At 44.4% G+C, this 12,845-nt stretch overlaps 1 protein-coding gene and 1 non-coding gene across 5 annotated transcripts in view; one reads left to right on the forward strand and one right to left on the reverse strand.

Moving 5' to 3' along the window:
* Nucleotides 1-147: 147 nt before the first annotated feature.
* CCDC191 (coiled-coil domain containing 191) overlaps nucleotides 148-12,845 on the reverse strand; it is an 88,879-nt gene continuing 76,181 nt past the window's right edge. Inside the window, exons 16-18 of one of the 4 annotated variants that reach the window (XM_010593013.3) lie at nucleotides 6,732-6,884; nucleotides 6,096-6,241; nucleotides 148-1,594 (exon numbers count right to left, since the gene is read on the reverse strand). In XM_010593013.3, the coding sequence (XP_010591315.2) occupies nucleotides 1,450-1,594; nucleotides 6,096-6,241; nucleotides 6,732-6,884 (444 nt within the window). In that variant the 3' untranslated portion in view covers nucleotides 148-1,449. The remainder of the gene's footprint in view (nucleotides 1,595-6,095; nucleotides 6,242-6,731; nucleotides 6,885-12,845) is intronic. The other 3 variants (XM_023551771.2, XM_023551772.2, XM_023551773.2) reach the window with 3 other exon arrangements.
* On the forward strand, nucleotides 9,915-10,021 carry LOC111751475 (U6 spliceosomal RNA). Its single transcript, XR_002786593.1, has one exon. It is a non-coding gene; the product is annotated as a U6 spliceosomal RNA (small nuclear RNA).

Consider the following 12,845-nt stretch of genomic DNA (forward strand, 5'->3'; position numbering starts at 1 on the left):
GTAAAACTGGTGTTTGATTTTTTGGTGCTAATATCAGCCAGTACTCTATAACTGTGCTCCAAAAAAAAAAAATAAACAGATACCGATTTAGATGGAAAGATCAATAAGAATTTTAGTCCCATTTTCTTTAGTGCCCTTTAGTCTTAAGAAGAAAAAAAATGGAGTTTTTAGATGACAGTTGTATAACCAGTAGAGGAAAAGATGTGTAGGGACAGAGTATATAGAAATAAAATTCAATTTGGGGTGTTCTGTCACCTCTGAGTAAATCACACATCTTCCACAGAAAAAAACAAGGTGAGGCATTTTGTAGGTGGCATAGCGAGACACTCTTCTAAGAAGTAAAAGAAAATACAGGGATAGTCACTTGAACGACCACAGAAATTTATTTTACCAACTCCAGTTTTCAAAACACCAAATAACAATTACCTCAGGGCTGCAAAGGCCTTTCTCGCTTCACTGTGTGCGTTTACTTGACTTGGTTACCGGATGACCAGGATTTGTTGGAGTAAACATCTACTTTGTTATGAGCTTTTTTTCTAGTAGGGAATTCTCTTTAAGTCCACACAGGGGAGTCTTTTGTCAGTCTTTTACACCCCATAGCACCTTAAAGGTTAAAACATCTTTCGATTGATGATAACCTATTTCAGTATCTAGAGCTGAGGTGAGGCCTAGAAGACAAACCTTGAGTGTATCGTGGAGAAATTGCAATCAGGAGCGTGCACAGGCATTTTAACGAAGTTGCTGGATTGCCTTTGACAGTCATTAGCTTTTGGAGTAGTAGCTCACGCTTATCAAGGTGCACTCAGGTATCTGTACTGTCCCCGTTTCTCTGAAATTAGGATAACTGCTAACTCTTTGCAGCAACCATTCAGGGCACCTTTAGAAACACAGATTTCCATCACGGGTGGCCAGAGGAGATGGTGTCTGGTACGATGCCTGTCTCTGATGCTAAGGTACTAGAAGACTGACCTCCTATGCCGCCTTTTCTAAGTATTCATTTCCTTTCTATTTAATTAAAGGTACATTAATCAACAACTCACATTAAGCTAGGAGGGTACGTATCTTCGTTCACGGCCTCAGGCTGGCTAACACCTGTTAGTTATTTTTAAAGTTTATCATGCTACAAATAAATAGGATACATTCCAACAGTGGAGATCTAGACTGTTACTTCAAATGACCCATGGAAATAAAAGCTTTAGTGAATTTCTGATTAACAGTCCAGGAGAAATCAAAGAAGGAAATACAGACTTCTCAAATAACTCCATTGATCCCAGAAGTATCCGACAGACAACAAACCAGGAGTACGTATGTAAGTAGGTGGGTGAGTGGCAATAACACACACGCATTATGGACCAACTGTGACTCCCCTCCCCAGCACTGCCTTGGGCCGTGTTCCCTGGCGGAGCAGAGACTTCTCTCACACAAGGGCTGAGGACGGACAGGTAATGGTTACGGCGGGGCCGGCATCTGGAAGTCTGGAAGAATCTCAGCCACCTTCCTGCGGAGCTGTGCTCTCCTTTCTTCTTTTAGTCTCTCCTCTTTCATCAGTCTTGCAGACTGTTTCCAGGTCTGAAACGTGGTCCTGAAAATTCTCCTTTAAAAATAAGAGGGGAAAAAAAAAAAACATACGAAGGAAAAAGTTGACTTTCTATCTGAACACATTATAAATTCTATAAATAATAATTATGTGAATAAAATATTACATAAAATGTGGAAATCACGATTGGGATTCAGACAAAGTTCTATGAAGAAAATTAAGCAACGAAAGGGGGTGAATGATTGGCAGGTTGTTTTCCATCAGGTGGTCAGGGAAACCCTCTGAGGAGGTGACAGAGCAGAGCACCCGGTGGCCTCTGACACTGCAGGCCATGAGACACCCCCTCAGCTGTCAGATCACAGCCTGTACAATGCGCCTAAGCCAGGAATGACAACACCAGCAAGGGCTCAGCAGCTAAAGCCCCCATGGCAAAAATGCTGGACAATCCCATCAGCATGTGGCATTATAGGCTTTGAGGTCTTGGTGCTTAGAAGTATGTTGTTTTAAAAGCCTGTTGGTAACCTCATCTCCCACAACAAAATACGAACAAGAAGTCTTAATTTCAGTAGAGAAAAAACACCCCAATATCACGTTGAGGACGCATGGTCATGCAGGGTCTCATGTTGAAAGTGAGAATCTCTACTGTCATAGGGAGGTGTACAGTGGCCTTTTAGGACAGCACTGCTACCGGACTTACTGGTGCCTAGGGCCCTGGTGGAAGCCCTGGTGGCGTAGTGGTTAAGAGCTATGGCTGCCAACCAAAAAGTCAGCAGTTAAGAGTCGCCCAGGCGCTCCTTGGAAACCCTATGGGGCAGTTATACTCTGTCCTTTAGGGTCGCTATGGGTGGGAATCGACTCAACTGCAATGGTTTGGTTTGTTTTTTGAGGAGTTCTTGGCTGTCTGGCCCACTCCCCATCCTTGACCCTGTCTCCCACTCTCTCCACTGTTCACCTCTCCTGGCTACATCTCTGTCTCCTGACTCCGTATTTTAACTCCCGCTGTTCTACCCTAATGGAGCCTGGCGGTGCAGTGGTTAAAGCAGTTGGTTGCTAACTAAAAGGTTCACAGTTTGAACCCACCAATCTGCTTCTGTAAAGATTTACCACCTTGGAAACCCTATGGGGAAGTTCTACTTTGTCCTATAGGGTCACTATGAGTCCGAGCTGTCTTGATGGCAGTGGGTTTGGTGCTACGCTAACTGAAATGCTCGGCCTCCTTGGGACCGTCTTCCTAGATCAGCCTTGCCTGCATGTACCTTGCCTTCCTCGGAGCTGTGAAAACACGGTCACTGTCACTGGTTTGGCACCTATCTACAGCCAGTTCTCTCTTCCCCTCCCTCCCTCTGTATCTGTGTAGGTATCTGTGTATGTATGCATGCAGGTATGTTTGTACTTATCTGTTCTATATTCTACTAAATTATGAGAGCCAGGGGCCATGTGATTAACTATTTTTTATGTTTGGCAAATATGTCTTGATAAATTATATGTGGATCTATTGTCTAAAAGTGGGATTTAAGTCACAAAGGTAGGGGTTCTTAACCTGGGGTCCACTAACTCCTTGAAATGTGTAAAATGGCATGTGATTTTTGTATGTGCACTGGGATGCAGCTCTGTAGCTTTCAACACTACCTCAGAGAGGTCTATGACCGCAGAATGGTTAAGAACCACAGTACCAAGGCAACATGAGAAAAAAAGACTTCATCTTCCATAACTTTCATGTATCTTTTTACTAACCAAGTTTGTGGCACTGGTTCAGCTGAGATGAACAGGACAAGTATGTAGCTGAGCTCTGACTGCAGAACCGTAGAGTGAGTGCTGATAGTACGAGACTAAGGCATGGGACCTCTGCTCGCCCACCACGTCTAAATGCCAGGTGTGCGGCATTACTAAAAGCGAGACACCAAAAACCAAACCCACTGCCGTCGAGTCGATTCCGACTCCTAGCGACCCTGTAGGACAGAGCGGAACTGGCCCATAGAGCTTCCAAGGAGCACCTGGTGGGTTTGAACTGCCAACCTCTTGGTTAGCAGCTGTAGCACTTAACCACTACGCCCCCAGGGCTTCCAAAAGTGATACAGATAGGTAAAATTAAACTTCCTGTTCTCATTAGGAATCAGCTTTCTCAATGTTATTGCAATTTAAGATCAGGACCAAGGCCAACAGATGTCTCTCCTTCCCTCCCTTTCACCCACAGCTTTTCTACACACTATTCTTTCATTCATCTGTGTCAATTATTTAACGTTACAGCTCCTTTTAAGTCAAGACCTGTGACTTGAAATATTAGTGTCAGTCTTGCGATGAAATTCATTCATTCACTCATTCATTCAGCAAACATTTACCGTGCACTGTGTACCGTCACAGCCATGGGCTGAGAGTGCAGGGGTGAGCAAGACATGGTGCTTCCACTCTGTCAGGAGAGATAGGTGATAAACGTGCAAACAATAGTTTATATACCCTCACAGAGTCGTGAGTGCTGAGAAGGAAACAGGGCACGTTAATGGGACAGACGAGGATGGAGGTAGGTGGTCCAGGGAGCCGTACTAGAACGGAAACCTCAGTGCTGGTGAGGAGGAAGCCCGGTGAAGATCAGGCCATGGGAGGGCTCTGACCAGGCTGAGCTCTGTCTGAGGAGTGCTGTCGGAGGCCAGTGGGCTGTGACACGGTGAACAGGAGCAAAGTGGGAAGTGATGAAGTCACAGCGATGCTTTCTCATGAAGAGACACTGGCTGGGAATTGACTTCCTGAATGCACGGATTCCCACACCCGTTTTGTAACTTCAAACCTGAACAGACCTGCTGTCTTACTATTTTATAGTTCACAAATGCGGCTGAATTAGAGAAGCCAGGAGGAAGACTAAGAAAGCAAAAAGAGAATGCTTTGGGGTCCGAATACTTGGCCTGGAGTCCAGGCTCTGCCGTTTGTTATCTGTGTACTGGCAGTTTCCTTGCCTGAAGGTGGCACGATGCCAACCGCCCTCTCCCACCTCTGGCTTACACCGTGGTTGGATGAGATGGTGTGTGACAGACAGCTCCCTGACCACCCTGTGTGTGCCACATCAGACAGCCGCCCCAAATGAGTCTCCCGGCCTGCAGACTGTGGCTGAGGCACAGGAAACAAAGGCAGACAAAAAGGATGCTTGATAATGATACATTAACAATGACATAAACACAGAAAAAATGAGCTATTTTTTGGGGGCCAACAATGCATTAAGTGAGTGTGTGTTGTTTGGTCTTCACCACAGCCCCGTCAGGTAGACAGACTCTGGTTTCCTCATTGTACACAGCGCTAACAGGGCTGCAGAAGGTTCAGCTGCTTGTCCAGCTTTACACAGTCAGTCAGAAACTTAAAACGCAAGCACTTTATTTAAAGTCAAGTCCTCTGAATACCCTCATTCGTTGCCTCTTTATTTTAGATAAAATTATAAATGAACGTGCTTATCTGTTTTCCCAGCTCACAGATTTTCAGTACCTGTGAATTAAACAAAGACGAGCAGGTTTAGCTGGAGCTGGGCACCCCAGTGGCAACAAGATGAGAAAAATGTTATGAAGAACAGACACACATACTTGCTCACACATAGAAAACCAAGCTACCCAAAATGCACCTTAGGGTAATGAGAGAGGGACCTGTCTACACCTACACGATATTCTTCACACCTGAGAGCGCTGAGGCATCACTGAGTGCGCCCACACGGTACCTGACGCGCAAAAGGAAATCACCAAATCACCAAGACAGGACAGATCCGTTTTTTTTACTCTCAAAGGGAAGTGCCTAATGAGATTTAGAAAATTTCTATCCCAAATGCTTAAAATTACAAAACGAAAAACTTAACATACGTGGAATAGTTTATTCCTCAAAGACGCTGGGTTAAATATGGTATTACTGCATTATAAATCTGAATTTGACATACAGGATGATTCTTTTTACATAAAGTTCAACACCAGGCAGAACTATAGTGTTGAGGCTGGCACACTTAGGAGGTGAAAGAAAAAAGAAAACAATGACATGTTCACTGTAACAGTCAGGAGAGTGGGAACTTTTAGGAGGAGGGGGCCCAGCGCTGGAAGGAGCCGGCAGGAGTTTCCGGGGCCAACACTGTTCTATTTCTTGACTCCAGTGGTGGTGACCAGAGTGTCTATTAAGTCATTAAGCTCTATTTGTATGATTTTGATTTAAGGACTTTTCTGTATTCATTATATTTCACAATAAATAAAGTGAACTTAAAAAAAACAACTGACTAATAAAGAATACAGGGCATCTGCTTTGGCTGTTTCATGAATTTCACGTCATTTTGTTCTCTTCAGAGTCCCCATGAGGGAGAGACGACAGGCATCTTCCTTCTTTCTCCTCATTTTAAAGATGGGACCCTGGAGTCCTAGGGGGCTGGCCCTCACCCTCGTAGCTGGAGGGTGCGCTGGGACGCCAGCCCTGCCTGCTGTATGTGAGTATTCTGCTCTCACAGCCTCCACGTGGTCTGTTCAGACACCTTCCAGGCACAGAAGGTACTGCAGAGTGATCGTGAAGTCAGTGAGGGAATTTCCTTAGAGACCCAAACACTGACCTGTCACTCTGCTCCGCCGCAGTCTCGTACTTGCTCTGAGACTCAGTCTTGGCCTCCCTGACCGTGTTAAGCCAGGCCCTGAAAACCTTCTTCCGGAGAAAATGTCCATACAGTTTTCGTACTTCCTCTTCCAGATCAATCAGGTACTGGGGAGTGAAGACGGGCACAGAAGTGAGAAAGCAGCATTAGCAGACAAAGAAGCGGAGCAAATAAGCCGTGCAAGAGGACTGAAACAGGACGAAACAAAGAAAACAGAGGCGGAAGGAGAAAAAGGATAATACAGGTGCCAAGATGATATGCTCTGTGATGTTTTTAAAAAATAATAGCAGGACCACAGGGTGGCAACAGTTATAGGACTATGGGAGTAATTACGAGTAAAATCACTGGAGCGCTATGGCACAAGAAGTGAGAAAGGAGCATAACAACAACGCGGGTATGGTATGTTACGGTTATACAGATGAACGCTCTGTTAAACATCTGTCTAAGATTTTATATGGAAAAATTTGACATTTTCAAATTCATTTCAAAGCAACAAGCTGGACTGACTACACTGGCCTGGAAAAAACACGATGACCACAGGCCTCTGGGAACCCGCCCAGTTTTCTTACTCCAGACTGCGTGGTTAGATGTATTTACCTGCAGCCAGCTCCGGATGGCTCTCCTCTGCAGGATTTGGGAATAAAGCTGATCGGCCTGGGCTGCCTTTCCAGCCATGCTGTGCTGACAGCACCGGAACCACTTCAGCAGGCATTTCCTCTGTGTTGCCAGAGAGTGATGTTCTTTGGCCACCTGGACATTTTTTACATGAGAAAAGGGAATGACCCCTTAAGTTTGAAATCATTAAAAGGAAACATGCTTTACCTTGGGAAAAGTTCCTGTCAACTGCATGCTACTAGAGAAGAATCTTGGGGTGTATTCAGCCTGTGTCCTGAAAGCTTTGATGTTTGTTTGGCCCTATTATATGGGGGTTTTAGGTTCACATCATGCATAGCCTTCTGTCTTAGTCAGCTAGTGCTGCCATAACAGAGGTACCACGAGTGGATGGCTTTAACAAAGAGAAATTTATTTCCTCACAGTAAAGTAGGCTAAAAGTTCAAAATCAGGGCGTGGGCTCCAGGGGAAGGCTTTCTCTCTCTCTCGAGGCTCTGGAGGAAAGTCCTTGTCCTCAATCTTCCCCTGGTCGAGGAGCTTCTCAAGTGTAGGGACCCCGTGTCCAAAGGATGCACTCTGCTCCTGGTGCTGCTTTCTTGGTGGTATGAAGTCCCCCTGTCTCTCTGCTTGCTTCTTTCTTTTATATCTCAAGAGATTGCCTCAGGACACGATCCAATCCCGTAGGTTGAGTCCTACCTCACTAACACAACTGCCACCTATTCTCCCTCACTAACGTCATAGAGGCCGGATTTATAGCATATAGGAAAATCACACAACACCGGGAATCATGGCCCAGCCTAACTGATACACACATTTTGGGGGGACATAATTCAATCCATGACACCTTCCAATGAGAATTCCCTGAAGACGCCGATGACTGGCTGCTTATTAAGGAGATGGAATAAACAACCCCCAAAGCCATCATTTCACTTGCCCCGCGTTGGGTGGGTGGCTGGCAACATTCCTGGCTGGTTCTCCTGGAGCCTGAACGTGACTCTATCACAAGCCTTTCTCCATCGTGTACTAAACCACTGTCTGAGGAAATGCCAACACATTCAATTAGTGCTGTAGAATGAGCTGTCCTCAGCATTGAAATTTAGACATTATCAGTAAACCACAAGACATCTGATAGAAAAGTAGGATGAATAATTTAATGTCTTTACCAACTTAAAAGACTCAGTGTATTATTCTATCAAAATAAACATGTATAATTTACAGATTTTACAAAGCAATGGTTAATATTCTTTCAGAAGGTAGGAGGGAAACACTTCTCGTAGTCACCTCCAGACCATCAGACATTCTTCTAAACCTGTCTAGCAATCCAGCAACATGATGTCATGGATCCAGTAAGTCTCTGACCTAAATGACCATCCCAGGAGGGCTGTGTGAATCTGAGAGAACCCCTGTCCTGACTCATCCCAGTCTGGGAGCCAAAATGCAAAGGGAGCCAGGAACATGTGGTCTCCTGCCTTCCCTCCTCTTTACCCTCTGGGAAAACAGAACCAGAAGGAAAACGGAAAGACTGTCAGAAGGTCTCTTAGGAGTTTGAGAATGGTTGCTGGAATCATGGATCACGGCAAATGGGAGTTTAAGGGCCTGAATCTAAGGGAAACTGCTAAATAACTCTTCTGGAAAACCGTTACTAACAATCCAGGAACTGTCTAACTGGGTCCTCTTAATTTTTTTTCTACCCCTTCCTGGAAACCAATTCTCTTTTTTTTAGATTTTTTTTTTTAAATTGAACTTTAGATGAAGGTTTACAAAACAAACTAGTTTCTCATCAAACAGTACACACATTGTTGCAGGACACTGGTTAACAACCCCACAGCATGTCAACACTCTCCCTTCTCAACCCTGGGTTCCCTATTACCAAATGTCCTGTTCCCTCCTACCTTCCAGTCCCTGCCCCAAGACTGGCATGCCCCTTTAGTCTTATTTTGTTCCATGGGCCTGTTCAATCTTTGGCTGAGGGTGAACCTCACGAGTAGCCTCATTACTGAGCTGAAAGGGTGTCCAGGGGCCATACTCTCAGGGTTTCTCCAGTCTCTGTCAGGACCAGCAAGTCTGGTCCTTCTTTTTGAGTTAGAATTTTGTTCTACATTTTTCTCCAGCTCTGCCTAGGGCCCTCTATTGTGATCCCTGTGAGAACAGTCAGTGGTTGTAGCTGGGCACCATCTAGTTGTACTGGACTCAGTCTGGTGGAGGCCGTGGTAGATGTGGTCCATCAGTCCTTTGGACTAATCTTTCCCTTATGTCTTTAGTTTTCTTCATTCTTCCTTGCTCCTGAAGGGGTGAGACCAGTGGAGTGTCCTAGATGGCTGCTCACAAAACCAACTCTCGTTGGTGATGGAACTCTTTCTTCCTCTCACTGTCTTCTAGAAGTTTTCATTTTACTTCCTCTTTTTATTTTTTTAATTCCAACTCCAGTTTGGCATCTATATACACCTCTAAGTGCTTCCTACTGAGCACAAAGGCCAGGCCTGAATTGGGCAGGAGTCTTGGAGGAGAAGGAATGCTGAGTTCTACTCTAGCTTTGTAACCAGCGTGCTTTGTGACCTTAAGCAAGTCATTTCTCTTCTCTAGGGCTCAGTTCCCTTACCTAGAAATTGAAATAGATAGAGAGGTTTGCTAATGTTCTAAAATTCTATTATCTTGTTGTGGTAGGTGGAATGATGAAGCCCTCCCCCCTCCCAGGTTGTCCAAGTCCCAGTCCCTGAAACTTGTGACTATGTCGCCTGACATGGCAAAAGGCGCTCTGCAGATGTGATTAGGCTAAGGAGCTCGCGATGGAGAGGTTACCTGGAATTACCCAGGTGGTACGCTGGCTAGGGTGGGCCTGCGTTTAACTATAAGTATCCGTATAAGAGGGAGGCAGGAGGATCAGAGTCAGCAGTAGGAATTGTGATGACAGAAACAAGAGGTTAGGGTGATATGAGCAAGGGGCCATGAGCTACAGAATACAGGTGGCCTGGAGATGCTGATGAAGACCAAAGGCTATAGCCTTCGGTATGGATTACACCTCAACGTAAAGAAAACAAAAATCCTCACAACTGGACCAATAGGCCACATCATGGTAAATGGAGAAAAGACTGAAGTTATCAAGGATTTCATTTTTCTTGGATCCATAATCAACACCCACGGAAGCAGCAGTCAAGAAATCAAATGATGGTGTTTGCTTCAGCAGCACATGTACTAAAATTGGAATGATACAGAGAAGACTAGCATGGCCCCTGCACAAGGATGACACACAAATTCATGAAGTATTCCATATTTTTGTAGAAAAGAGCTATTTTAAGTGAAGGGAAAGATGACACACAATACAGGAGAGGTCAGCACAACTGGACTAAACCAAAAGCAAAAAAGTTTCCTAAATAAACCAAACACTTCAAAGGCCAGTGTAGCAGGGGCAGGGGTCTGGGGACCATGGTTTTAGGGGACATCTAAGTCAACTGGCATAATAAAATCTATTCAGAAAACATTCTGCATCCCACTTTGATGAGTGGCGTCTCGGGTCTTAAACGTTAGCAAGAGGCCATCTAAGATGCAGCAATTGGTCTCAACCCACCCAGAGCAAGGGAGAATGAAGAACACCAAAGACACAAGGTAATTATGAGCCCAAGAGACAGGGCCATGTAAATCAGAGACTACATCAGCCTGAGACCAGAAGAACTAGATGGCACCTGGCTACAACCAATGACTGCCCTGACAGGGAACACAACAGAGAACCTCTGAGGGAGCGGGAGAGCAGTGGGATGCAGACCTCAAATTCCTGTAAGAAGACCAGACTTAATAGTCTGACTGAGACTAGAAGGACTCCAGAGGTCATGGTCCCCAGACCTTCTGTTAGCCCAAGACAGGAACCATTCCCAAATCTAATTTGTCAGACAGGGACTGGACTGGACAATAGAATATAAAATGATACTGGTGAGGAGTGAGCTTCTTGGCTCAAGTGGACACATGAGACTATGTGGGCAGCTCCTGTCTGGAGGGGAGATGAGAAGGTAGAGGGGAACAGAAGGTGGCTGAACGGATACAGGGAATACAGGGTGGAGTGAAGGAGTGTGCTGTCTCATTAGGGGGAGGGCTACTAGGAGTATACAGCAAGGTGTCCATTAATTTTTGTATGAGAGACTGACTTGATTTGTAAACTTTGACAACAAATGATGTACTGCATTGGGGAAATCTGCTGTAAAAGACCCCTTTAAAGTGTTAAAAAGCAAAGTTGTCACTTTGAAGACTAAGGGGCACCTGACCCAAGCCACGGTGTTTTCAATCACCTCATATGCATGCGAAAGCTGGACAATGAATAAGGAAGACCGAAGAAGAACTGACGGCTTTGAATTATGATGTTGGTGAAGAATACTGAATACACCATGGACTGCCAAAAGAAAGAATTAATCTGTCTTGGAAGAAGTGCAGCCAGAATACTCCTTAGAAGGAATGATGGTGAGACTTTGTCTCACGTACTTTGTACATGCTATAAGGAGGGACCAGTCCCTGGAGAAGGACATCATGCCTGGTAAAGTAAAGGGTCAGCGAAAAAGAGGAAGACCCTCAATGAGATGGTCTGACACAGTAGCTGCAACAATGGGCTCGAGCCTAACAAAGACTGTGAGGATGGTGCAGGACCGGGCAGTGTTTTATTCTGTTATACATGGGGTTGCTGTGAGTCGGAACTGCCTCGACACCACCTAACAACAACAGAGAAGCTGAAGAAGGCCAGGAAAGATTCTCCTCTCAGAGCCTCCAGAAGAAACTAGCTCTGCTAACACCATGACGTTAGCCCAGTGAGACATATTTGGACTTCTGACCTCTAGAACTATGAGATAAATGTGTGCTGTTTTAAGCTACTAAGTCTGTGGTAATGTGTTACAGCAGCAGAAGGAAACTCATACTTGTTAGGAATCAAAGAGGCAATTCTCAAACATGGTGCTCAGACCACTCACACCAGAATCCCCTGGGCTGCTTCTTAAAATGCAGACTCCCTGATTCCCCAACTCATACCTACTCTGAATCCCTGGACATGGGACCAGGAATGAATGTGCATTTTTATGAGTTCTCCAGATGATTTTAGAAACAGAAAAGTTTGGAAATGCTGGTTTCTGATCTATGTTTTCTGTTTTTATTTTAGTTGGGTTTTCTACATTTAGAGCCCATATTATCTTCTTAAATTTTTTAAATTCTTTTATGAAGAAACTGAAAAACATTTAAATTTTAATATTTATCCAGAGATACTATTTTGTTTTCTAAATTCTGTACCTTTTTCAATTTTGCTCAGTCAAAAACAAGGAGGAAAAGGAAGAGCTGGTAAGGACAGGAGAATGGGTCCTTCCAATTCTCTGTCTGGTTTTCCTTTGTGTATTAACAATGAAAAACAAACAAAGGCCATTAAAAAACAAAACTAGGAGCAGTCAATAGGAAGCTATCTGATACGACCAGTCTTTGCAGTGGCGTACTGTGGGAAGCAAGGATTAAAGTTCATTTCCAGATTCATTCACTCAGAGGATTAAGAAGACAGTCTCCCTTCACATTCCCAGGAAAAAGCCAGAGCAAACTAGTGATGGCTTGGAGCACAGAGGAGTCCAGGTCCCGAAAAGGGATGGATCCTTCCCGCCCTCAGCGCTGACCACCACAGCTTGGCCTTCTTGGCTGGTTCAGTACTCAATGGTTCTAGAGCCCAGAAAATCAGGGACAGAGAAAAACGGTGGGGAGAGCATTTAGGGAAGATAAAAAAAAGGAAAGAAAGTATGAAAATAAGATGAGAACGAAGAGGATAAAAGGGTAAATCGGTTTGCTAAGCAGCCTAAGTCACACTCACAGACACAGCATTACTGAATTTGGCTGGTCTCTTACAACGGGAAGCATTACTGTTCATTTTTACTCCTCGTTTTTAATAACGGAAATATTGGTCTTACCTTTCAGTATTAATCTGGCCAAAAGTATAAATAAGAGTGGTCATAACTGGTATACACTACTGAGTTTATTATTAAATACAGTTCTAAGTATAACATGTTCTCTATTTTGAACTTCTTGATCATTTAATTGAGTGCCCTGTTCTATAAAAAGATACACTGTATAAATTTGTTAGGATATTTCCGG

The sequence above is a fragment of the Loxodonta africana genome, chromosome 1, assembly GCF_030014295.1.
Source record: "Loxodonta africana isolate mLoxAfr1 chromosome 1, mLoxAfr1.hap2, whole genome shotgun sequence".
In the NCBI taxonomy this organism is placed as follows: domain Eukaryota; kingdom Metazoa; phylum Chordata; class Mammalia; order Proboscidea; family Elephantidae; genus Loxodonta; species Loxodonta africana.